The following is a 27,693-nucleotide window of genomic DNA, read 5'->3' as shown; positions in this document are numbered from 1 at the left end:
CTGTCATGAGAGGTTTTTTTGATACAACAAAATAGTTTCCAAAAAAGAGAAAGAGAAAAGAAGAAGGAAGAAATCCTGAATCACCTCATGGAGAATGAGAAATTGTTAACATCAAAACCTAAGGATGAACAAATAAAACAAAATATTCAATCAATCAATTTTATTACAGCAAGAGCCAGCAATACAAAACAACACAACTCCAAACAAAAGATCGGCAATATCATCATCAGAGGGCAGGACAAATTGTTATAATATGTTAGTCAATAAAAGAGATTTATGTTTTTGTCAGAGGGTCGTCATGGCTCTAGATATGCTTGAGTCCAGTTTGTCTTTAAAGACTTTTATTGTGCAAAGTACAGTGCAGAGACAGCTTAAAACATGACCTCTCATTCTGAATCAAAATCTGGCAATGGCATATGTCTGTTCTTACGCCAGCAAAGTAGTCGGGGCACCCCAAAACGCCTCCCCCTTGACCTGCGTCGCAGTGCTCTCCTTAACTCTTGCGCTGGAAGGAGCGATGCCCTCTCAGTCTCCTCCATGTCAAGGCGGTGGAAGGGCTCTCAAGCATCCTTGAGCCCTTGCCTACATCTCTCCTCCAGTGAGCTCTCCCATGGTTCTGCACGTTGGCTTCTCTCTCTCTCCAAGTCTTTCCCTCCCCCCCCCCCCGGCTGCTTCAGACCCACTGCTACTCCCTGTGCTTAGCGAGGTGGACATTGGGATGATGGGGGCTGGCTCCCTGTAGGGAGTCACCCTTACAATTTTTTAATAGCTAAGGTGCAAAATTTGGCCACAGCGTAGGATACTGGGCTCAGAGAATCTTCCAAAATGAATTTACGTAATGTTTCGGAGGAAAATTCCAGATAATATTGCAAGGGTGTGAATTTTGATAATAGGGGTAAAATAAGTCACGTTCGTTCTTCACTATAGAGTTCACAAAATAAAAGAATATGAATAACAGATTCCACCTTATTGGACATGCGGGGACAAAATATTAAGATATTGCAAACTCAGTTTTCCATGATTGTGAATCAGGAGTGGAATATAAAATTAATGAGACAAAAGAATTTTGAATCTGCTAATAAAACTGGCAAATTACTAGCGTGGCAGCTAAGAAAGCGTCAGAGTCAAAATACAATAAATAAAATAAATATAGGAGATATATTGACAGAAGATCCTAAAGAAATCAGAAAGACTTTTCAGAAATTTTATAAAGATTTGTATAGGAGGGAGAAGGGAAATAAAAGGGAAATTGAGAGATATTTAGAAAAATATAAATTAAAACAAATTTCATTAGAGAAAAAAGAACATTTAAATTCATAAATAACGGCGTTGGGAATCCAAATGGCAATAAAATCTATGAAATTAGAGAAAGTGACAGGACCTGATGGTTTTACTGCAAAATATTACAAAACACCTGGTGAACAACTGACACCACTGTTGCTGGAGGTTATGAATAATATATTGATTAAGGGACAAATCCCAAATACCTGGAAAGAAGCGTATATTACTTTGATTCCTAAGCAAGATACAAACCGATTGAATGTCAAGAATTACTGACCGATTTCATTACTAAATAATGATTACAAATTATTTGCAGACATTCTAGCAAATAGAATGAAATATGTTTCGAATGAAATGCTTCATAAAGATCAAGGAGGCTTTCTTCCTGGTTGACAAATGAAAGATAATGTGAGAAATATAGTTGATAGAATAGAATACTTGGAGACTAGGAATGATAAGCAATGATAAACACATTTATCCAAAAAGCATTCACAATTCTACAGTATATCTAACATCTTCCTGTTTCAAATATAACCACTTCACTATCTCCCTAGACAGTTTTGCTCTTACACCTTCATTTGCCATCCTAAGCATGTTTTCATATTGTCAATTCCACAGATGTTAGCAAAGAACTTGTCTCCACCCCACACTGCATAACAAAATTTGGGAAGATCAGAGTTCCTTTCTTCATGACTACTGTGATGAGAAGTCACTTGAGTTATGCCTCAACACCTCCATTCAAAATGCGCGGATTTAAATAATGATAAGCAGTTCAAAAATGTTATTTCCAAAGGGATTGTTTTGTGTGAACAAACATAGGGATTTCTTTCCAAGGTGATTTTTTTTAAAAAAAATGTAGTAGTTGTTGATGTCATCATCATCATAGACTGATGGGGATGGTTTCTTGGAGGACTATTTCAGGATCACAAACTCACTCATAATTCTGCATAAGCTCAATTATCTCTTCATACAAGTGCTGTGGTGCATCAAGGCCCAAGAAGAAATCCGTGTGTTGCCAGTCAGGAATAAACTTGTGGTAAACTAAGTTTGACACCTGAGGCAGCCACCGGGCAATATTCTTTGGGGTTGAAAGCCAGTCATTTCCACCATTCCAGAGAGCTGTTGGAACAGTCATTTGTTTAATTTCATAGGAAGGTGCTGTTTCCTAAAAGAGAGAGGGGGAAAGAGAGGGGAAACAGGTTAAAAAATAGTTTGTAAGTTAGGACTTTGCAGAAAGTTCTACCAGTCCACAAAAGAAAGTGTCCTCTCATATTTTATCACAGTGTGAGACGTTGACTTGACAGCCACAGACAGAAAGTCTTTACGGAGGGTGGTGAACACAGAACATGATATCATGGCCTGACCCCTGAGCCCGCTAGATGACATCGCAATGGATTGATGCCTTAGGAGAGCGAGAAAAATTCTCAGGGGCGATTCATACCCCGGCCAGGACCTCTTTAATCTTCTACCCTTGGGCAGGAGCTATAGAAGTATAATCAGTCGTACCAACTGGCTATAAACCAGTTTCTATCCGTAGGCTGTTAGGCTGCTGAACGGATAATAATATAGTGCAACTGACTTTCAGGGTTGGTGCGACAAGCACACAGAGTGCAATGAGATTGAGTGTTTGTGGCAAGGGGGAGGGAGGCTTGGTTAATTTCATTGTACATAGGTTGTACATTGACAATAAAGGTATTGTTATATTATTATTATCAAAACACACACACACACACACAAAACACAAATACACATGTTATGGGGAATATAAGGTGAGCAGTTAATGTGCATTACAACTGGACGTTGTGCAGATTTACGAGGCATCATAGAGAATGTGCACATCATCCATGAAGAGGAAATTGTGCACTTTTCCTGGTTAATATACATGGTCTCCAACCGGCTTTGGACAATCCCTTGAAATTCCTTGAAATTGTGAACACATTCCTTCCACAGGTTGCACCAGCATCCATTTACAGTTTCAGGCTTGATGGCATCCACTGCTTGCTCAATGTGAAATGATGCAGTTACCAATTGCTGAAGGACTCCCATGATGCCATGAGATTGCGATGCAGATCAGCATCCATCGTGTTGATCCTTCACAGCTTTAAATCCAGGGGCTAACTGCTCTGCTTTGACAATGTAGGTCCACTCAGGCATCTTCTTCCAGAACAGGCCCATCTCATCTGTGCTGAAAACCTGCTCTGGAAGATACTCCTTCTCCTGCAACAGCCTCTTCAGCAACCTCCATGTCTGCAAATTCAGTTCACCAGTGCTGGGAATGTTCTTCAAATTGAAGCAACCTTTGAAGCAGTTCAGCCAACCAGAGCTGGTGTTGAACTCCTACTCAGACTGCTCCCCCTGTACCAGTATCTACCCTCATACACACACACACACACACACACACAGAGAGAGAGAGAGAGAGAGAGAGAGAAATGCAATTAGTGGGAAATTCTTACCTGATTGTGGCGAGCCATGTTTTCTTCCTTGCTACCCCAGTCAAAGCCTTTGAACCTCCCACTCTTAAAACCCTGAAAAAGAGGTGTACCGTATTTTGAAAAATAAAATGGGCAAATTATCGTTATATTAATTAATTAATTATATTTCTATACTTACCTACATCCAAGGATCACAGTTCAGTTTACAAAATACATACCATAAAAATAAAGCAACAATTCCCCACCCAGTTTAAAAGAGGTGTGGTTAGCCAATAGCCTGGAAGAATAGGAAAGTTTTTGTCTGGTGCCTAAAGATACGTAATAAAGCCATCAGATGAGCCACCCTGGGGAGATCATTCCACAATTGCAGATTTGCCACAGAAAAGGCTCATTCTCATGTTTCCATCTTCCAGACCTCTTGTGGAAGAGGGCACAAGTAGAAGGGCCCCAGATGATGACTGCGCCGTCTGGGTCAGTTCATATGGAGAGAAGCAATCCTTGGGTATGGGAGTTCTGGGCCACTTAAGGCCTTAGAGGTCAAAACCAGTACTTTAAATTAGGCCCAGAAACTGGCAGCCAGTGCAGTTGGGCCAGGATTGGTGTTATCGGCTCAAACTTGCCTCTCTGTGCAAACTGGCTGCTGAATTCTGTATCCACTGAACTTTCTGAACCACCGAAAGAAAGGTATGCAAAGCCATTAAAAAGCCACTGGTATCATTTCAGCTTTTGCAGTTTTTCACTGAGATGTCTAGGAGAATTAATAGGGACACATTTCCCCTGTCTAGCTCAGGTGCCAAAACTGGAGCTAAACCTCAACTGGTTGAGCATGGGCACCCTGAATCTGGGTGTGGTATTCTTCTTCTTTGGCAATCACTTGTAGCCGAGTAAGGCGGTCTTACATAATCACAGTTTTAACAAAGAGCCCGTAAGTGACTGTGGCGGCCAATTCTGGATCCACACATCCTTCCACAGTGGGGACATTGGTTTCTAGGCGGGAGTTGATCATGGTATGGATTTGCCAAGCTTGCCTTACTCTTTGCCTGCTCAGATTGAAGAGCTTTCCATCTGTTCGATATATGATTTCTACTCCGGTGGGGAGTTTCCCTTCGACAAAGTGTAGGATCATGGCAATCAAAATAATGAATAGAGTTGGGGCAATAACACAATGCTGTTTAACACCTGATCCCACTGTGAATGGTTCATTTGAGAGCCATTGTTATCTGCGATTGTTGCTGTCATATTATCATGGAGGAGCCGAATGCTTGGTTTTGCTCTCTGCGTTTTTCTTGAAGCTGTCAAGCGGTGAAAATCATGCCCACTGTCCCCCTAGATGGTCGAAAACCATCTCGGGATTCAGGAAGGGCCACCTCAGATATTGTTAAGAGAAGGTTTGCTAAGATCCTTGCAAGAATTTTGCTGGCTGCAGCTAATAGAGAGATGCCTCGATAGTTTCTACAATCAGTTCTGTCACCTTTTAAAAAGAGATTGATAATTTTGGCATCCCTAATGTCGGCTGGGATTTCTTCTCTCTCCCAGATTTTTTCGATGAGCTTGTGAAGTTGTTGTGTAAGTTAAATTCCACGCACTTTGAAGATTTCGGCAGGTATCCCACCAGGCCCGCTGGCTTTGTTGTTTTTCATTTGGTTAATAGCTATACACAACTCTCTCAGATTTGGAGATACTGCAAGCTCATCTCTACCTTGGTTTTGTGGAATTTGTGAGAGGACCTCAGAAGCTACGGGGGAGTTGCAGTTAAGGAGATGTTGGTAATGTTCTTTCCAGTGCAGTGCAATAGCTTATTTATCTTTTAGGAGTGTAGGGGGCATATGCCATGATTTATTGAACCATAGATGGTTTTTGTGGCTTTAAAGAAACTGTGCATCTTGAGTGTTGGCTAAGTGCTGGATCTCTTGAGCTTTTTTTTTTAACCCACCAGGTGTTTTTTTAGTTCTCTGGTTTTTCTTAGTGATGACATAGGTTTTTTTCTTAGTGGCACAGTTTCTATCTCTTTGCCAGATCTGATAGGTCTTCCTTGTCTTGTCAATCATGCGTTCAATCTCACTGTGATTCTCATCAAACCAGTCCTGGTGTTTCTTGATTTGGTATCCAATAGTTTGTTCACAGGCTGCAATAATGGATGTTTTTAGCTTGGTCCAGTGTTCCTCGATGTTATCAGGGAATTCTGAAAGCAGGTAGTCCTTAAGAGTTGTTAGGATGCAATCCCACTTAATGGGATCTTGAAGGGCTTGAGTGTTTATTTTGTGCCTTGGTTTCCTTGATTGAAGCCTGCGTATACTCTTGAAAGCCATCATGAAGCGTATTAGTCGGTGATCTGTCCAGTAGTCATCGGCACTCATCATAGCTCTGGTAAAGAGCTCATCACAGCGATCCTTAGATTATAACATAGACTAAGAGGTGCCAGTGGTTTGACCGAGGATGCCTCCATGAAGTTTTTAATTTATTTTTCTGTTGAAAGATAAATGACAAGGTTGTGCACTGCACACATTGTCAAAAGCAAGATTCCATTCTGGTTGTTGTTGCCAATTCCGTTTTTCTCAATAGTCTCGGGCCACAGATCAAAATCTCACCCAACACTTGCATTAAAATCACCCAGGAGGATAATTTTATCTTCCTTAGGCGTCTCTGCTAGGACGGTATCCAGCTGAGAGTAACAAATTTCTTTAATGTCTTCATCAGCATCCAGTGTTGGTGTGTAAGCCCTTATAATACTGTAGTAGCCATGTAAATAAATCCTGGGATTAAACAGGGATTAATGAATGAATCAATCAATCAATAGTCATGCTGTAATCAGGCTATGCAATAATGTCTAACCTCCTCCTTTTAGGGAGCAGAACAATGTCATAAACATCCAAAGAAAGATATGCAAAGCCATCAAAAAGCCACTGGTATCATTTCAGCTTTTGCAGTTTTTCTAGACTATTCATTAGTAACTGACTTGCTATCATGAGAATGATGGAGAGATGTACTAACACTTAGGAGTTGTCTAATTTACACTTACTTGGAAATAATTCCCATTTAACTTATGGGCTGCAAATTTCTTGTGTCATATAATCTGAATTTTCCTTTCTGCTCCCAGCAGCTAGATTACGTGGATAAGTAGCTTGGGTAACCCCTTGTGCAGAAGTGAAATAAATTGCAGGGATCAGGAACTTTCACTCCACAAGAAAATCTTTTTCTGCCAGGTGACCCAGTTTGGCCCACACACTTTCTCCAAAGACTCCCACCTACTCCCACCTACTATTATTATTATTATTATTATTAGCCCGTCCATCTGGCTTGGTTTCCCCAGCCACTCTGGGTGGCTTCCAACAGAATATTAAACAGAATAAAACTTCAAACATTAAAAACTTCCCTAAACAAGGAAGTTAAAAACACAAAGCACCCTTTAAATCCTTTAGCATGAAAGCAAAATATATTTGTTAAATATGTAAACAGAGAGGCTGAATTGCATAGTTGAATGCTTCCTTCTGTTATATTTTTAATAGTCTTTTCTTTTTAATACAATCAGCAGTGCTATTTTTATAGAAAAAGAGGTGCCAGAACTCATCACGAACACCTCCCTTGTTCTCTTATAATGGTAATGGAGCCCACCTGAGAGGTGCCCGAACTGAGTTCTGGTGAGTTCCCGCTAAAAAAAAGACCTGACAATCATCCATTCAAAGCTTCAATCAATACATTATGCTTCTTTTAGCATAATTTAGGATTTAGGTTCTACCTGAGCCCAGTGAAGCATGTTCTGAACCGATATCCCAGCTGGCCAGTGTGATAGATACACATCACTACGACTCTGTAAGAAAGAAGAGCAAAGTGATTAGCTGAATCTATCACAAAGTACAACAACCACTTCACTTCCATTTGGTTTATTTAAACAAAACAAGTACACCAGAGCTCAACATCTGGATGTTACGAAGGAATCAGTGTTTAGTTAGTAAGTCCACTCACTACCTAAGGCTCTTCCAAAGGCCCTGATGAGGGAGCGCAGCATTGGCATCCTGTCCTGATGGGACCGTAATCAAGCCTGCACCCGGGATTGACAAATGGGGGTGCAGGCTTGGATGTGGGCTGAGCCAGGTGGCAGAGCTGACGGAAGAAGAAAGCTTCCCTCAGGTCCATGTCCAGGACATTTAAACAGCTTGCACCTGGAGCCATTACCTGAGTTTTTCATTGGGTTCTCCAGTGGCGGAGCTTCATGCTCCGGCACCGGGGGCGGAGAGCAGGCGGGGGCGGGGCTGACGTGCATTCTGGGGGGCGTGGCGTGCGTTCTGGAGGCAGGGGCCGCTGCCCGTAGGGGCAGGGACCGCCACCTGCGGGGACGGGGTGCCCAGCACAGGCAGGGTCAGCTGCGATGGCACCCTCAGGATCGCGCTGCCTGGCGCAGAGCACCCCTATCGCCCCCCCTTCCTACACCCCTGGGGTTCCCCACCCACCCTTTGTTCAGGTTGCTGCTCAATGACCTTGCTGTGGTTACAGTGATCACCATTTTCTGGGCCAGGTAGGAATTTGCCCACCTACCTCATGGTAATCATCACAACCAGGCCTTCTTGGCAGTGGCACCCGCCCTGTGGAACACCCTCCCATCAGATGTCAAGGAAATAAACAACTATCTGACTTTTAGAAGACATCTGAAGGCAGCCCTGTTTAGGGAAGTTTTTAATGATTGATGTTTTATTGTGTTTTTAATATCCAGTTGGGGAGGCGCAGCCAGATGGGCAGGGTATAAGTAATAAATTATTATTATTATTATTATTATTATTATTATTATTATTATTATTATTAGCATGTCACTGGGGTAATCTTAGTCTTGGATGGAGGGGAGGTTATAGTCTCTGCCTGCTCCTCCAACCCTGGGGTATTCAGTTAAAGGGATCCCGTGGGAGTTGCCATGTCCTTCTGCCCAGTCAGGGCCAGGGCTCTCTCCCAGATGGTGGTCCCTGTGGGCATCACCCTATTTGATGTAAGTATTAGGAACCCCAGCACGGATTGCCCTATAGCGTCACTTCCAACAGGTGGGACGGAAGTATTTTGATTGCCCCATGCCCAAGCCCAACCCTTCATCTGTATTCAATAAAATTCTGGTCGGTTTCAATCCAGAGCAGTCTTGGTTGTCCATTAATTCTCCAGGGGGGTGGGGACTGAAGTGCCCAATGCCTGGGCCTGCAATTACATGCACCTCTTTATGGAGAGCAGCTTAACACTCTAAACTAGCTTCCATTCCCAATATTATGTTACCAAACAAAAGGGAAATGAGCATAGATAGAACAGGGCATTTCACTTTTAGCTGTCCCACAATGTAAATGCATTTCTAATTATACTGGAGACCTGTGCATCTATATAAATAAAAATGAAAAGATGACCTTGTTCGAAATCGATAATCTCCAAAAGTTCTTGACCGATTGCTTTGAAAATTTGAGTGTTTTTATATACCTGGATCATATAGATTTCTCACCTGTGACAGGTAAGAGAGAACATGCTTTTTAAGAAAAACATCGCCATCTGCTGGATGTCAAAGCAGCACAGCTGAGGATGCTGCATCATAATCTCATACCTCAGCTGCTGCCATTGGCTGAAGACTATCTGTGACATCACATTAACATGGCATTGCCCAGCATTGCCCAGCCAGGGGAACAGGCCAGGCCCATCCCAAGATATACATGGGATGTGCGGGTGGAAGAGAGAGAGGGGTCGGGGTGACGGGTGCCATCACGTGGGAGGAATAGGACATCACGCAACGGGGGGACCAGAGAGAGAGGTGTTGTGACGTTTAGGGTGAGGAACAAGGCTGGGGTGGAGGCGCTGAGTGGAGGAGGGCTGTGCCTTTGGGGAGGATGAATGGGGCAGGGTGGGGTGGGGTTATTTAACAGAACATGTGTGTTTCTGATCCTTGGGGGTTTCTCTTTCTGAGCCACAGCAATGCGTGGCTGGGAACAGCTAGTATTTAATAAGAAGAAACTGACATTGTGTTCAGCAAGGCTTACTCCCAGGTAACTATGCACAGGATAACAGCCCTAACTATAATTTTTTTCATTATACAGTACAACTAAGGCCAATTCAGACATGACAAATAACCACCACTGATGCAGTGGGCCATGACATTTGTGTACATTCCTCCTGTGTGACATGAATTCACCCCACCCTGCTTTGGTGCCATGTCCATTTGTGTGACCAACCATGGTTAAGGGGCACTCTTGGACTCTCATCAGGAACTATGAACTGGACCTCATAAATGCTCTTAGCTATGGTTCTATTGCATCATGGTGGCAATGACTCCATTTTCAATCAGGATGGCAGGCCAATTTTACCCAAATTAAACATTCCTCCCCCACCCAAGAAAATGATTTGGGGCCAGGTGAGACACTGTCTGACTTAAGTGGTAGCCCTGGGTTCATGTCTGTGTGTGCACATTGCCCCAAATATCACAAATTACCCTATCCATTTGAAAATCACATTTTTGAATTAGTTCCTTCAAATTCATGAGCAGTACAGCACTAGTGCTCAATAAAGCTTATTTGGGAGCTGCCCCAAGCTCATTTTGTCCAGGGGTAATTAAGTTACAGGTGTCGTAAGTGGCTACCATTTCAGAGATGCCTCCACACACTCCTGTAAGGAGTCAGAAATCTTACCATATTTTGATTTTTCATATTAAAGCCAGTTGCTAGGTGGATAATAGAGCTACAGAGATAATCAATTAAGAAACGGTTACACACACGAGTAGCCATCCATTTAACAAATTTGCTTTGAGGAAACAGCTGTTTAGCTCCAAATATTCCCTGCCAAAAGAAAAACATGAGTACATAGGTCATTTTGTTTTTCAAGTCTGTTTTCCTAGAGATATGTCTAATAATATCAAGTAGCAACAAAATACCATTAAAAAAAAATTACCCACTCACGGTGACTGCCCCCTCCCCAAGCAAGGCCTCAGCCCCAAAAGGGAACAAACTGGACAAGACAATGTTCTGGAATTTTAGAAATTGGCCACAACTTTGTTGGTTCCAGATGTAGCTTGGATTTAGCTTAGGCGTTGTGTGTGTATCCCTCAGAGCCCCCTGGTAGAGAGCTGTGCTACGACAGGGTCGAGCCCAGGTTTAAAGGGTCATCCACAAACTGCGGGTCTACATGTATAAACCTCCCAAGGCGCTGGAGGAAGCTCTATGGCCCATCTGCTGCACTCCTTAGCTTCTGGACAGAGACATCCTACTAGACCCATCTAGTACCCTATTGTTGCACAATTCTGGGTTAGGGGGGGGATACATCACATCACCCCCAGGCCTTATCCATTACCCCAGACAGTGCAATTGCCAACTCACCACCAAACCAACCTACAACTGCAACCAATCAAAGATCCTTCAACCAACATTTATTTTCCTGCAGGGGGAAGGTGTGTGTCATCAGGTCTGAATAAGTCCATTCTGTCAGGTTTGATGTCCAGGTGTTGGATAACACAGCCCCCAAGACCAATCATTGGGCTGGCTTGTTGGCACCAGAATACCCATTAAGCAATCTATGGCCTTTTAAACTGTGTGTTGTTTCTGTTTGTTATTGTGGTATGTCTTTTTTTGTTATTGTGGTATGTCTTTTTGTGTTTTTAATATTGTAAACGACCCTGTGATGTTGTAGTTACAGGTAGGTAGCCGTGTTGGTCTGAGTCGAAGCAAAATAGAAAAAAAATTCCTTCAGTAGCACCTTAAAGACCAACTAAGTTTTTGTTTAGGTATGAGCTTTCGTGTGCATGCACACTTCTTCAGATACACTAGAAACAGAAGTGATGTTGGTGTGAATGGTAGTATAGAAATCTAATTAATTCATTAATTGATAATAATTCAAATCCCACATGCATGCCCAGTCAGGCAGGGAGGAAAAAACCCAGCTATATTCAAGACACAGGCATTGTAATTGTAGCTAAGAGACAAGATGACAGAGGTCAAGTATACTTTGACATGTATGTAATGAGCAACTGGCACCCTTCCAAAGTGGTTCCCATAACATTAACATCATTTCAGTAGGAGCTTGAATATGCAAATGACTTGTAGTTATGCAAACATAGTCTGAAAGGGCACTGTTTTCCAAACTGCTTGCCATTTTGCCAAATAGTTGTGCTATAAATTGCTTAATTCCTCACTAATTTCAACAAAGGTGCTTTCCTTCTCTATAGTCGGCATGGTGACGTTAGGGAGAATGAATTTAGTGCCATGCCTCTCGTCTTCATTCCCAGTTTGAGAATCCGAGGAGTGGCACTTCCTCCAATCGGAAAGGGCATTCAGTCTGCTTTTACCAAGGCTAGAAATAGGTGCGTTCTGAAGCCCTGTGCGCATTAGTGAAATCACATAAAATGGGGAGTCACCTGTCTCAGCTCAGCTGAGTGCAGGGAAGAACCTCCTTGGCCTGTCAGCTATGAAGCTCTGCTGTTCCTCCAGCTCACAGCTGATGGGTGGGGAAGCAGCTGCTGCTGAGCCACCCCATGTTTCAGCTGTTAAGTGGGGAGGCCTCCTGCTCACGAGGAGACTCTCCCCAAAGCCTGGGGAGTGTCTCCTCATGATCCAGGAGAACTCTCCAGGGTGTTCCCCATTTCCAGGATTCATTTACTGGCCCAGCTTGTACGCACGATTGGGCTCAAATAGAGCACGCATAATGGAGAGTTACCTGTACCAATCCTTTTAATATGGGCACTTGATACAAACAAAGGTATGAGGATCGTCCTCACACTGGCACCTCTTTTTACTGCCCACGTCAGACATTTTGTGCTGGCACCCATGACACAGCAAGATAAAAAGACAGGCACCCCATTTTTTTTACTCAAAAATAGTCCTAGGTATAGAGTAGCTAAAGCAACAGTCTGCAGCATTGGCCAGATTGAACAGCTTAGATGTCTGATGGCCTCGGGTCAAATGATGGGTACATTCCCAAGTTCTTAGCTAAAGCCAAAGATTTGTAGTTTAAACGAGTATTTTGACCAAAATGCATACTTTGAGCCTGTGTTCAGATAACCCAAGGACCAACACCAATGCTGGGTTGGAAAAATAGCTCACGGTGACTTGTGGTGCCAATCCAAAGAATATTTTTATCTTCTGGGCGAGCTGCGGCATGATTGAAAATGCAATGAATGCTAAGAAACAGAATGGGAAATAGAAACAGAAGAGAAATGAATATGGCAACCAATGCAGTCTTGATCAAAATCCAAGAACAAATGATTAGCCCACTTTCCTCACAACATTATTGCTTTTATATTGTGTATTGTAAGGCTTGTGAAGAAGTGTTTGCCATCGCAGGCAGGGAGAGTCTAAAGAATGGACACTGAGACTGGTACTGGGTTGAATTAAGCCACAACATTATTGATTACAGGAAAGAGTAGGTATGACCAAGGCACTGGGCACGTATCCAGCATAAAGGCAGCCCACCTGCTATCTGATAGGAACCTGGTCGGGTATATTTTGGCCTGGGCAGCCACCCCTGACATGGATTGGGTTCCACAGCGCAACACAAGGTTTGGGAGAAGTGTATTGGCCCACCAGTCCCCCTGTGAAGTCCTGGACAGAGACACCTCACTAACAAGGTGCCCCTGAAAATAAGAATCTAGCCCAATGGGTGGGTGGGAAATTACAACAGTCAGTCAAGCAGGCAGCCTGAACCTGGCTGCCCACTTAAATAGGCCAGGGGTGGGTTGAGCACAGCCTCCAAGCTCCTGCCCCTGATTGGCCTTGGGGTGTTGCCCACCCATACCTGGTCGTCTGATAATGCCACAGGGGAATGGCACCAGGTGACTGTCCTTTCCCCCAGCTTTGCCAAAGATGGCAGCCTCCCTGGACCCACCACAGCTGTGCCATGTGGCAAAAGCTACACACCTAGAGCCCCAGGTGAGCAGATGTTATGGTCACACTCTTCAGGCCAAAATAAACTATGGAAATAGTATTCAGCCCACACTCATATCCCCTTCTCTTGTGGGCCTTAATGCAATACTTCCAGAGGTTGTTAGACTACAGCTTCTTGTTATATCCAGACCGGGAAACTTTTATTGAAATTGCAACTACAAACCTGTTTGATCCTGGCTTGAAATCCAGGATTTTACATTGAACAACAGTTTGTCAGCTCAAGTAAACCAAAGCAAACAAATACACAGTTAACAAGGTGTGTGAGGATTATTATACTCCACACACCACTATTTGTCAATCCATAGCAGCTATGAAACATTACTTTTATGGGAAATATTACTAATTAGGAAAATGTAGGAAACCTACACAGAGATTGTTATTCACAATGCTTCTCCATAGGTGTCCATGGTCTCCAAGTGAAATCTCTACCATAAACAAGATCTGTATTGAAATTAATGTACAACACCACCCATACAAATAAATGTGTAGTTATTAGAATGGCCAACGTGTGTTTAAGAATCCTTCTAACCTACCCATTGTGGTGCCCTGGGAATGACCAATATAAAATAATTTCTCCTGTCCGGTTTTGTTCAGGATAAAATTTATGGAAGCTGGAAGGTCATATTTAGCCATTTCATCATGACTGCAAAGGAAAAGGAATAACAGACTATGTTTTACAGACTTGAATATGAAGTGAGATCTACATTGTGGAAGCTGATGTTCTCCAGACTAATTCTATAAACATTAGTTACTGGTAGGTAGCCGTGTTGGTCTGCCATAGTCGAAACAAAATAAAAAAAATTCCTTCCAGTAGCACCTTAGAGACCAACTAAGTTTGTCATTGGTATGAGCTTTGGTGTGAAAGAAGTGTGCATGCACACGAAAGCTCATACCAATGACAAACTTTTTTATTTTGTTTCTACTGTATAAACATTGTGAAACATAGTAATTATGATTAAGCAGTTACTCATCCTCCTTAGAAATTTCCACTGGGGCTGCTCACTATTAGACTGTGCCGCACTATGAGCTAGCTGTTCGCTGCAAACTAAAAAAAGCTCACTACATACAGTTAAGAGCAAATATCAGCACCAAGAGAGCCAAATAAGGCAAGCCTGCAGAACACCCCTGCACAGAATAGGGGCTGCCATCAGAGTGCCTATAAATCAGCTGGGCGGTATAAAAATGCAACACAAACAGATTAGAAGAGGGAAATGAGTCCATCTGTTGCTGACAGTTTTCTTCATGAAAAAACATGTAGCATGACTTTAATACTGGAAGAAAAAAAGAGTAAAAAACCATCTGAAATGGGAGTTTCAGGAGGAAAAAATGTTTTCCTGTGGGCAGCCAATGGCTCTGCTTCCCCTCCCCCAGGTCCGAGGAGCTTCAAATTCTGGCCCAGTAACTGTACTGTGAATTCGCAGGACCCACAGTGGGTCTGTCCACACCCAATCTAATTACACCCAAAGTCAGTGGCATAGCAAGTGTGGGTGATGGGGGTCGGTCACCCTGGGTGCCACCCTGGAAGGGGGTGACACTCGGCGGCGCACCCCCCACTGGGGAACATTTTTTTTCTGTTGCATGAGATTTTTCAACTGTTCTTATATGTTCTTTCAATGCTGATTTCATATCTGAAGTCGGTTTTGTTCTGTAAGCTTTAGGTTTTTTGCAATTCATGTTTTTCACTTTTCGCCAGAGCCGTGTGGGGGGGGGTGACAAAAAAATCCGCACCGGCTACCACCTGGGCTTGCTACGCCTCTGCCCAAAGTGCAGCTCATTTGCTAACATCTGTGGAGTTCACCCAAGGCCATATTTCATCTTTTGGTGCTTGAGATATCCCAATTGTGTGTGTCATATTGTTGTTGGCAACCGCCTATGTCAGGAGATGGAAGGGTGTGTGTGTTGTGGGGTGAAGTCAAACCATTAAGAGTCTGCTGTGGCTGTAGAATCTGATACAGATATGTTGTGGCAGCTGGGGAAAATGGAAGGCGCCTGGATGGGTTGATGCAAGTGCACCATGCTGCTCCTTCTTTCTGCGCTCCTCCTCTGCTGTGGATGCATGACCTGAATGACTGTCTCCAGGCACTACAGCCATCTGCAAGGGATTTCCCCCCAGCAGCTCCTCCTCTGCTGTGGATGCATGACCTGAATGACTGTCTCCAGGCACTACAGCCATCTGCAAGGGATTTCCCCCCAGCAGCTCCTCCTCTGCTGTGGATGCATGACCTGAATGACTGTCTCCAGGCACTACAGCCATCTGCAAGGGATTTCCCCCCAGCAGCTCCTCCTCTGCTGTGGATGCATGACCTGAATGACTGTCTCCAGGCACTACAGCCATCTGCAAGGGATTTCCCCCCAGCAGCTCCTCCTCTGCTGTGGATGCATGACCTGAATGACTGTCTCCAGGCACTACAGCCATCTGCAAGGGATTTCCCCCCAGCAGCTCCTCCTCTGCTGTGGATGCATGACCTGAATGACTGTCTCCAGGCACTACAGCCATCTGCAAGGGATTTCCCCCCAGCAGCGTTAGCGTTGCCAGCCTTCATGCCAGATTTGCAGACAACTTTGTAACACAGATTTGGTCTTCCAATGGACCTGGCGCCTGAAGCCAGCTCGTCATGCAGCACATCTTCCAACTTCCATTCTTGATAAAAGCATATAATTCCCCAAATGAATAATATACAGTCATACCTTGGTTTAAGTATGCTTCGGTTTGAGTACTTTCAGTTTAAGTACTCCGCGGACCCGTCTGGAACGGATTAATCCACTTTCCATTACTTTCAATGGGAAAGTTCGCTTCAGGTTAAGTACGCTTCAGGTTAAGTACTCCCCGGACCCGTCTGGAAGGGATTAATCCACTTTCCATTACTTTCAATGGGAAAGATCGCTTGAGGTTAAGTACAGACTTCCGGAACCAATTGTGTACTTAAACTGAGATACCACTGTATTTGTTTTGTTTAAAGAAACAACTACCAATTATATATATTTGGAAATGTGTACACAAACACACACACACACACACACACACACACACACACATTTCTACTCCTCCATATCTTGCATTATCAGGGCACTGTTCAATGTTGAAACAGAAGAGAAAGAGGATGGCAGATTAATCATCCCAAAAGGAAGGAAGATTAGGAACCAGAAACACATAATTAAGTTTAGAAAGCTCACTCTACCTGAATAGCCAGAATTCTTCTTGCTCCACAGTATAGTTGATGTGCTTGATGGACCAGGTGTTCCCTCTACTGTTTCCTAGCCAAACATCATAGCCAGCATCAGCCAGTATGAAGCCCAGGCTGTTGTTGTCCAGATTTGCCACCCACTTACTGCCAGTGCAAAACATGCCATGTTGCAGAAACACTACGGGCTTCGGATCTGAAACAGAAGTATTTTAAATATAGTTATAAGAAGTAACTTCAGTGTCTTTTTCCAAACAAGACAGTGATCCATCGGAATCTTGAATGGCATTGTTGTCATTCAATATTTCAAGTAGCAGCCAGTGAGGTGGGGCAGGTGGTTTCCCAACAAACTGGGTTGCTGGTGCTTATTGAGAGGGAGAGGGAAGGAAGCAGTGCATATCGGCACAGCCAATCCAATTATCCCATCTCTGCATGCCATACCAGGACAAGTTCCCCCGATTTTGCACCTCCCCTCTTCCTCTCAATAAGCTCCAGTGAAGTGAAGTGTTGGGAAATCAGGATGCAACACATGCCACTTCACGGGAAGCTACTGCATATCACCTACTATAAACTTGGGGCACATGGACACAGAGCATGCATGGTGAGCAATTTCACATGCCTAAAATTAGAGTCTGCCTCCTTGCCACACCAGAACAAGCTCCCCCCACCTTGCACCTCCCCTCTTCCTCTCAATGAGCTCCAGTCAGGGCCAGCCCTACGGCCAGGCTGGGTTGTGCAGGGCACCACGCACCGACCCGCCAGGAGGGCCCCGCGAGCTGCGCCCGCCCGCTGGCCCGCCGGCCCGCCGGTCCACTGTGCAGCTGCGCCCATGGCAACCATGCTGTGCCTGCCCGCCCGCCCGTGGCACAGCAGTGCCTGTGGCAGCCGTGCTGCGTGCTGCGCCCACCTGTCCACCGCGCTGGGAAACGGGGCCGGGGGGTGCCGGAGGGATCCGGCGCACCACGGCGCCAGGGGCGCTTAAGACGGCCCTGGCTCCAGAGGACTTCCGGTCTACAGCGCTGGGGAGAGGACGCAGGGACCTCGAGCTCCGAGGTCCCTGGCATCGCAGAGGGGGGGGGAACGCCGCGGGGCGAGCGGATTCCCCACAAGAACCCAGGGAAGAGCGTCCCTGGGGCGCAGGTCCGGCAGGCTCCGGTCCGCGATTCCTCCGCTGCCCAGGGAATCAATAGAGACCCTGTGAGCTGGCGGAGTGGAGTCGCGGGAGCCATTTTCGGACGATATCTTGCCTCCGAGAAGCGAAGCCTCAAGTCTTCTACCAGTTAGCTGTGGATTCTTCCAAAGGAATCAAAAGGAAGGAAAGTAAGTGGAATCTCTAATTGGACTTTCTGTTAATCTCGGCAAAGATTGGGAAAAAGGAAGAGATTTAAAAAACGGAAGTCGATCTCTTCCTAATGGACAATTAGGAGGCGCATTAAATATGCAATCCTAAATCGAAGGGAAACTATTTGACTGTGGATCCCAAAAGAATGAAAGACTTTGCAAACCTTTCCTAGACCCTGGAGCCGGCACCCCTTGAGGATCAGCAAGGTTCTAAGGGGAAGGTGCGTTGACAGCTGTCAAAAGCTGTCAAAGCTGCAAAATGATTTGGAAAATCTACTAAATCGTTGCGGTATAAGATATTTCTGATGTTTGAAGCTGTGACAGACTGAACTTTGATTTGACTTGTGGACTAGTTAAAACAATGGGAAGGATCTGCCAAGATGGAGACACCGTGTAGCTGAAAGGAAATTTCCAGTGCCCTTTGTCTGCTTTGTCTGCAAACCTCCTGACTGCTTGTGGTTAAGAGAGGAATGAAAACAATGTATACTCCGGCCTTCCAGGAAGCTGTGTTGGGTTACTTGGAAATATTGAAGGACATGAATAAGACACTGCAACATTCCAGCTCGTCATGGGCAGAGACTGTGGCTCAAGAACAGGATTTTGAGAATGACTTTGAAAGTGAGACTAAGGAACAAGAAGTAGAAGACTTTATCAAAACTGACTTTACTAAAACTGACTGGGACTGTAAAAAACAAGTTCTGGATGTTGCACAACAAGGAATTGGAAAAAAAGAAGATGAAAGCAAGGAGCAACAATGTGAAAAGAAGACTCAAGAAATGGAGGAACCTGGAGGGACTGAAATTTGGAGATGTGTGTTGGTGGAAAGGGAAATGCAGAAGGAGGGGGGTTAGAGGCCTGGATTTGGAAAAGGGAAAGATGTGGTGTGGGGTAAAAACTTTTTAGTTAGAGACTTTTGGTAGCTGAACAACGGTTTCGGAAATCTTGGCCTGTAAAAGGAAATGTTGATCCAATTGGGGGAAGGGCATCAGGGGAGGGGAAGGAGAGTGTTTTTAAGTATAAAGTTAAGATTTTGATTAGGGAAATGAATATATATGAAAATTGAGTTTTTCTGGAGGGAGAAAGAAGAATGATCTAGGAAAAAATTTAAGATTTGTATTAAATATTTTCTGTTTAGATAGGCATCTGGGCAGAGAGCCATTTTCCTCCTCTCTGCACTTGGGAACACCTGGTGGCAGGGGGTGTCCTGAGGGGAGGGGAGGGGGATGGAAGGAAACCCAGATGTAAAAATGGATATCCTTTGAAGTGCTGCGCCTTGCGGGTTCTTCTGGTGGCAGGAGAGGACTGGCGGAGGTGCAGCATGAAGAAGGAGGAGGATTGAGTGAATATTATAAGGGTAAGATTTTGAATTAGAATACGAAAATCGCCACAATTTGATATAGAAATTAAGAAAACCAGGAAGAAGAGAATCGAGGAAGTCACAAATACAATGTTAAGGAAGTAGGATTTAGATTATGTTATTGTTTTATTGTTTGTTTGTTGGTTGTGTTGAAGGAGAAGCAGGGAGTAAACCAAACCTCAGTGCTCCTCCGTCCCCGTCCCTTCAGTGGCAGGGGAGGGACTGGGGGGGGAGGAGAGGGGGGGAGGTCGAACCTAGCCTTAAAATGGACCCCTTTGACTCTCCACCTCCGCGGGTGTTGCTGGTGGCAGAAGTGGGCCTGTGGGGGGGAGGGGGATGAAGGGACAGAATTTATATTGTATTTTTTGTTTGTCTTGTCTATATAAAAACCAATAAAAATTATTATTAAAAAAAAAAAGACGGCCCTGGCTCCAGTGAACCAAAGTGTTGAGAAATCAGGAGAGCAATGGTACCCCACAAATGCCACTTCACTGGAAGCTACTGATATCACCTACTATAAACCTGGGGCACAGAGCATGCATGGCCAGCAATTTCACATGCTTGGAATAAATCACTCCTGGATGCAATATTAAAAATTAGAGGTCCCTCCCTCCAAAGAAAGGTTTTATTGTTTTCCCTTATTTGTACAAGATGTACAAGATGTACAAGATGTAACAGTCAATATTGAACCATTCCAGCAACCTACCACAGAAGCACCAAATGTCTATTTAATTGCATTTAACTTTTAAGTCATTTCAATTTTTAAACAAAAGTATCATTCCACAAACAGTCATGTGTTCTCAGACTGTGCTCCTGTTCTATCTATGTTGCATATTTAAAAAACTATGCCAGGTTGATTGAAACCTAGTTATTTTCTTGTCTGTTTTACTCCCTCAGACATGTATTGTCAGTTTGTCCATGGATGTTAGTGTGAGGAACCAGAACACCAGCCTTGAAATCATTCACTTTTTCTTTCCTCCCTTTGGTGCCATTTACTGCGTCTCAATTAGAGCAGACCAAATATGTAGGCCCATTTTACATTGCAGTGTTGTTAAGGTTCATGAGATAATTGATTACTATTTGTTCAGCTTCACTCCCTCTTTAATCTTATAATTGAAACTTGGCACTGGATGAAGGAGTCCACCTGCCCGTCCTTCATTGCACCACCTTTACTCCCTCAGATATCAGTTCACCTCAGGTTGTCTATCACATTTCACTCCTTACTCCTCAAGAAAAGCTGAATACAACACACACAAAGGCGTTGGGCAACCAAACTGGCGGTGCCTCCACAGTGAACTAGGTTCTCTCTCCTTTTTTAAAAAATAAAACAGTGGCTCTCTATGAATGGCTGAAGCAGATATATCCGTGATGAATACAAAAACACTATTTTGAAACTAAATCAACTCCCTCCCACAAAAAACTGAAATACAGTAAATAAAAAATATCACAAACAATTCATATGACTTGCAGTCAACATGGGCTGTGAACCACTTACTCTAGCTTCCCCTTTCCCTTTCCACCATACTTTTCCATTACGCTAGTAGCCCAGGAAAAGAGTAAAATATGCTTGACCTCATCAATTTATATGGCCTATCTCTTTCAACATCCCAATCCCAAAGAAGTCTACATCCCAATCCCAAAGAAGGGCAGTGCCAAAGAATGCTCCAACTACCGCACAATTGTGCTCATTTCACACGCTAGCAAGGTTATGCTCAAAATTCTACAAGGCAGGCTTCAGCAGTATGTGGACCAAGAACTCCCAGAAGTGCAAGCTGGATTTCAAAGGGACAGAGGAACCAGAGACCGAATAGCAAACATGCGCTGGATTATGGAGAAAGCTAGAGAGTTCCAGAAAAACGTCTACTTCTGCTTCATTGACTATGCAAAAGCCTTTGACTGTGTCGACCGCAGCAAACTATGGCAAGTTCTTAAAGAAATGGGAGTGCCTGATCACCTCATCTGTCTCCTGAGAAATCTCTATGTGGGACAAGAAGCTACAGTTAGAACTGGATATGGAACAACTGATTGGTTCAAAATTAGGAAAGGAGTACGACAAGGTTGTATATTGTCTCCCTGCTTATTTAACTTATATGCAGAATTCATCATGCGAAAGGCTGGACTAGATGAATCCCAAGCCGGAATTAAGATTGCCGGAAGAAATATCAACAACCTCAGATATGCAGATGACACAACCTTGATGGCAGAAAGTGAGGAGGAATTAAAGAACCTTTTAATGAGGGTGAAAGAGGAGAGCGCATAATATGGTCTGAAGCTCAACATCAAAAAAACCCAAGATCATGGCCACTGGTCCCATCATCTCCTGGCAAATAGAAGGGGAAGAAATGGGGGCAGTGAGAGATTTTACTTTCTTGAGTTCCATGATCACTGCAGATCATGGAAGCAGTCACGAAATTAAAAGATGCCTGCTTCTTGGGAGAAAAGCAATGACAAAACTAGACAACATCTTAAAAAGCAGAGACATCACCTTGCCAACAAAGGTCCGTATAGTTAAAGCTATGGTTTTCCCAGTAGTGATTTATGGAAGTGAGAGCTGGACCATAAAGAAGGCTGATTGCCAAAGAATTGATGCTTTTGAATTATGGTGCTGGAGGAGACTCTTGAGAGTCCTATGGACTGCAAGAAGATCAAACCTATCCATTCTGAAGGAAATCAGCCCTGAGTGCTCACTGGAAGGACAGATCGTGAAGCTGAGGCTCCAATACTTTGGCCACCTCATGAGAAGAGAAGACTCCCTGGAAAAGACCCTGATGCTGGGAAAGATGGAGGGCACTAGGAGAAGGAGACGACAGAGGATGCGATGGTTGGACAGTGTTCTCGAAGCTACGAACATGAGTTTGACCAAACTGCGGGAGGCAGTGGAAGACAGGAGTGCCTGGCATGCTATGGTCCATGGGGTCACGAAGAGTCGGACATGACTAAACGACTAAACAACAACAACAACATCTCTTTCAAACTTATAGGAAAAATAGAACAAGGACACACTCAGAAATCATAATAATAGTCACATTACCAAACAAACTCACTATGTGTTCTTGCAATTAGTCAAACTTTTGCAAAGCAAGAAATGATCATATTATAATTATAATGAAAAATCCTCACACTGTTGAACACACAAATTAACTCAAAGCACATACTCACCCTTGTTTGACTGATTTCTTTTCCCATGAGGAATTCTGTTAATACTCAGAATATAACCATCATCTGTCACCACTTCATATTCCTCACTGGGATATCCTCTGAAAGAAATAATTTCACTCTGCAAGGCCAAGAGGGTTTGGTTGGGAAGGTTATAAAGTGACTGTAAAATGCCTAAAAACTTATTTTCACAGAAAACAATTGATAACTAGAGTGTGCAGATAGGTGAAAAGCCAGTGAAAGTAGTAAGATTGTGAATGTGCCAAACACAATCAGTTGTTGACAGTACAAAAGAAATCTAATAATTGATTTCGTGCCTCCTTCTGCTGCAATTAGAAATGAAGGGAGCGTTCTGTTGCTGGCATGACACCTTCATTTCAGGATGTTTTTATCTGTCAAACCTGTTTTTGTTGTTGTTGCTGCTGCTGCTGCTGCTGCTGCTCCTGCCATTGTATAGTGGTTCCCAAATGCCTCCCAGCCCCCCTCCTTTGGACCACTTGAAAAGAGCTGAGGGTCTTGGTGGACCACTTAAATATTTTTCTTCTTGCAGTTGAGCAATTATAATGCAAGATGCTAAAGTTGCCACTGTTGGAGCAACTAAATGAAGCTGACAGAGCATTGGCATTCCATGAAGCACATGCTGGGAACTACTTTAGGCTGCTTATTCTTTTAAACAAAAATTTGTAGGATACACTGAGCAATGATGCGTTGGCAGGCAAAGTATGTGTTCAAAATAAAATAATAATAAATATTTCCTTGCCCCCTAAAATCCCAGCAGCCCATTAAAAAATGAACTTCAGTTATATGGAGTATAGCACCAGTAAGCATCACTTATTGTCAAAGATTCCTTGAGGTAAGAAGACAGGAAAGAAAAGGTTAATGGCTTACAATATTCATAGTAGCTTCTGGATTTAGTTTTCTTCTTTTCAAAAATATTTCTGAAGTAAGAAGGACTAGGACAAGGCCTGCCCCCATTATGAAGAGCCACATCCTTGATCTGCATGGAAACAAATCCATATTCCAGCACAGATATACGACTCCTGCACCACAGAGCTAGATTAAAGCAAGTGTCATTACAGATGGCTTAAATAGGTTGCCATTGTTTCTCAATTACAAGCAACACCTACCTGATAGGAGGGGGAAATGCCAAGTAATGATGTAGTTGGATTGTCCCTTGCTCAACTTCCAACCTACTCAGAAGTCAGTCCATTGAGTGTTAATATGAAATTCTTCCAAGCAAGTGAGCATAGATAAGACTGTGTGTTTTTAAAGGTTGGTCAAGATGCAAAAACTAGTTTAGCATAACAGCTGAGAGTACAAACCACCAACCAACAGGTAGCTGCAGTGGCAGACCTTGGCACCTCAAATTTCACCAAAACCCAGCACACCCACCTACCACCTCTTGCCTTCTGTTGGACGTTGTCATTGTAGCACCCCAGAAACTCAGCACCCAGTACAACTGAATCATTTTGGTTAACATCCACAATGGATTTTCTGCATTCCTTAAGCACAAGTGGATTAGGAAGAGCATGGCTGATTAAACTCTCCAAAGGGAAAACTAGGATCCAGAACCAAGTAATAGAGTTTAGAAAGCTCACTCTACCTTGAATAGCCAGAATTCTTGTTGTTCCACAGTATATCTCATGTGTTTGCTGAACCAGGTGTTACCTCTGCTGTCTCCTAGCCAAGCATCATAACCAACATCAGCCGAAATACTGCAGTCTTGGGACCTGAGAGTAAATAGCTTTAAGCATACTTACAAGCAGGGCTGGTGCTAGGGTATTTTGCACCCCAGGCCGCGATATCACCTTCTGGCGTCTCCCTTATCAAAGGGAGAAAAGGGGGGCATATTGTGAAAATAGCTGGAAATCTCCCAGCCTTGCTCTCATTGATGGGAACGGAGCTGAGTTTTGGAGCCTAGTTTAAGGAGGCCTATCGGACAAACCCTTTGGGCTTGTACCCCTCATATGGGTGACCCACTTTAGTGATATCTATGGCAGTGAAATGAACTTAATCCCTTACAGGCCAGAAAATTCTTTGAACCTCCCTGACTGGCCACCTGTTTACACTATGGAGATTGGAGAACTGATATGTCATGAGAAGATATGATCCCTCCTGAGATATTCTCCTCTGGTGGTAAAAAATGGGGGCCCCAATTTTGGCCCAACTATTTACTCACATAAACATGACTGGAGATATCCCTGCGGGGTGGCGCACCAGCATAGTCGTGCTAAGCCCCCCCCCCCCAAAAGGGTAGGGCATTAGTCTCCTAGGTGTGACTTCTAAATTATACTTATGATATCTACTAAATAAAATTTTGGAATGGGACAGCAAACAAGCCGTCATCCATGAAGAACAAGCAGGATTTAAGAAGGGCAGGTGCACCACAGACCAAGTATTTGTTTTGTACCACCTAATCTGTAAATTCACCAAAAACCCACATAAGACTGTCTATGCTGCATTCGTTGACTTCTCCTCAGCCTTTGATTTATTAGGCAGGGAACAGCTGTGGAACAAATTGGCCCATTTAAATACCAATAAAAGACTTCTCTGGATCATCAAACAACCACATCGAGGGACCCGCAGGCAATTGCAATTAACAGAGGTTTCAAGCAAGGTTGTATACTGGCACCCTTCCCATTTAATTACTATATAAATAATCTCATTCCTGATATGGCATCCCCATCCTTCTTTGCCCCCGACCTCAGGAATCGTAAAGTGCCAGTTCTGCTCTTCGCCAATGACTTGGTTTTGCTTTCCCAGAATAAAATCGGATTTAGAAGGATGCTGGTTAAAGTTAGACAGCCGTGTAAAAAAAAAGCATCTAAAAATTAACTATGATAAAACCAAGGTGACTGTATTTGGCAAGAGGCCTACCAAGTACAGGTGGACTCTAGACGATGACACCCTTGAGCAAGTACCCAGATTTAAATATCTAGGATAACTTATTGATGGGAAGTCATCACAGAAGCAATTAAGCTAATATCTGGCTGTTCTACTGGGCAGCTATATACTGTATGTTATTCCATTCAAAGGGCGGACAGTTAATCAACCTAGCTTTCAATATTTTTGTCTCAAAAATCATCGCCCAAATGCTCTGGGGCTGAGAATTGGTGTCAAATCTGAAATAGACGTCCTACAAAATAAATTTATGAGGCAGATTTTGGGGCTTCCCTGCAGCCCATCTCAGAGCCTAACTAGGTCAGAAGATGAATTGCAATGGAGATTGAAAAGAGTGCATACATTCACAAAAGAAGTTTCATAAGGTAAGCAGTTAGAATGATTTAAAAATCACACCAGAATTCAATGGTTTTTAAAGGCTTTTTTAATCCATAGATTGTGAAGCGTTCTCGTTTGTATTGAATGCCACCCCCACGGCCCATAACACAAGGTGACCAGCTCTTCATTCAAGTGTTACAAAACAGTAAATCTGCATCCTGAAAGCAACCTGGTATGTCACAATTACTGAAAGGCTGGCACCTTGAGACCAAGCACAATTGGAAGTGACTTTCAATACCGGCATTGATGTATGCCCCTAGTTGCTGGAATGCAAATTCTCAGCATGTATTAAACTACTGTCCTCAGTGAACCTTAGCTCAGTAGTAGAGCACTTGCTTCACCCCGAGGAGGTTCCATGTTCTGCCTGTAGTATCTCCTAGGAAAGAGACACTTTGGGAACCCTGGAGAACTTCTGCCAGTCAGTGTAGAGCAGTGGGAGGAAGTGGATCTGATTAGCAGGTTGGAATCTTTCAATCACCTGATGTCACAATGATTTGAGGTGATCCTTTTTTTCTTTTTCTGCATATCTGCACATCTTAGGGCATTAACTATATTAGATTAATGGTCCCAAGACTGAAATGGTGTGAATAGGGTGTTTTTGTTTTTGTTTTTACCTATATCGCAGAATTAACTTATGGGAAGCCACTTTCTGTAACTTCACAAATCTACAATAGGGTGATGACTTTTTCATATTTTTTTCTCAAAAATTATTTCCTGTAGCACAAATGGATGAACTTTTGCCTATTTATGACTAAAATGAGGTATATTCCATTGAAATAATAAAAAAGGTTACGTACAAACCGTTTTTTTTAATGCCGTTTTACCATTTCATAAAATTGTATTAACAATTCTATATATATTTCGTATCAAATTTGGACACAACACCACATTCCACATTGGGGAGTGTTCTTAGCAACATAGGGTATACAAATGTCACACCTGCACAAGGTAAAAGCCCCTTTTAGGGACCTCAAAACTCAGCCAGCAGACCCTGCCGGGCATGCTGGGAAAAGAACCTACAGGAGAGGTAGCAAAACATCGTCCTCTAGCGGCATCTATACTGTTACTGCAGCTAAAACAAAGCTTCCTTGTGTGTTTGATGACCCTATATAATGTTGTATATATGTTACTCTAAAGCTTGGGTTCAATTTTATATCTGCTTACAGTGACTTCAAAAATGGTCAAAAAACTGATAAAAAAATTTAAATCATTTTGTGTGTGAGGTTTTTTTATCAAATCTCTTTGAAAGTAAGCTTTTATCTAATCTTTAATGAAAGCTCATCAAATTATGATACAGGGAAATGAGGTTGTAAAAAGTCATCACCCTAATCTACATATTTGCATCTTGTACTCTGTTCAAATGATTGTACCTAGCGGGTTTTTCTTGCATTGACGAACTGAAGTGCATTTTTCCAACTGCTGCACAGAGATGAAATTCACAGCTGAAAATGGGGACCATACAAGTGAGAATGCTTCATAATCCATGAAAAGAATAGCATTAAAAACCGGTTTGGTCTGTGGTTTGATTTTTAAATCATTCTAATTACTTACCTTAAATCTATGCACACTTTTTAATCTCCATTGCAATTCATCTTCTGACCTAGTGAGTAAATCACACCACGCCAAAAGCTTCCCGGTAAGCTTAGTAGAATAGGAAGAGAGGTCATCTTGTGGATTAGTAACTGTTAAGAAACAGGAAGCAAAGAGTAGGAATAAATGGGTTCAAAATGATCTCTTCAAAGAGGCAGTGAAATGGTAAAGGCAATTCAATCCAAGCAAGT

At 43.2% G+C, this 27,693-nt stretch overlaps 1 protein-coding gene across 2 annotated transcripts; it reads right to left on the bottom strand.

Moving 5' to 3' along the window:
- Positions 1-656: 656 nt before the first annotated feature.
- Positions 657-27,693, bottom strand: LOC118096233 (putative lysosomal acid lipase/cholesteryl ester hydrolase). 2 transcript variants are annotated; one of them, XM_035137770.2, is made up of 9 exons: positions 23,522-27,693; positions 22,637-22,754; positions 16,777-16,975; positions 14,131-14,240; positions 12,695-12,834; positions 10,355-10,501; positions 7,450-7,521; positions 3,735-3,806; positions 657-2,446 (listed from the first exon to the last, which is right to left on the bottom strand). In XM_035137770.2, exons 1-9 carry the CDS (start codon positions 23,648-23,650, stop codon positions 2,213-2,215), a joined length of 1,221 nt encoding a protein of 406 aa, XP_034993661.1. In that variant the 5' UTR covers positions 23,651-27,693; the 3' UTR covers positions 657-2,212. The 2 variants fall into 2 exon arrangements, with proteins under 2 accessions (XP_034993661.1, XP_060130856.1); XM_060274873.1 differs by having other exon boundaries at positions 22,637-22,734.

The sequence above is a fragment of the Zootoca vivipara genome, chromosome 5 (genome assembly GCF_963506605.1).
Source record: "Zootoca vivipara chromosome 5, rZooViv1.1, whole genome shotgun sequence".
Lineage (NCBI taxonomy): Eukaryota > Metazoa > Chordata > Lepidosauria > Squamata > Lacertidae > Zootoca > Zootoca vivipara.
The sequence above is the reverse complement of the archived record's forward strand: the minus strand, read 5'-3'. Positions and strand labels throughout refer to the sequence as shown.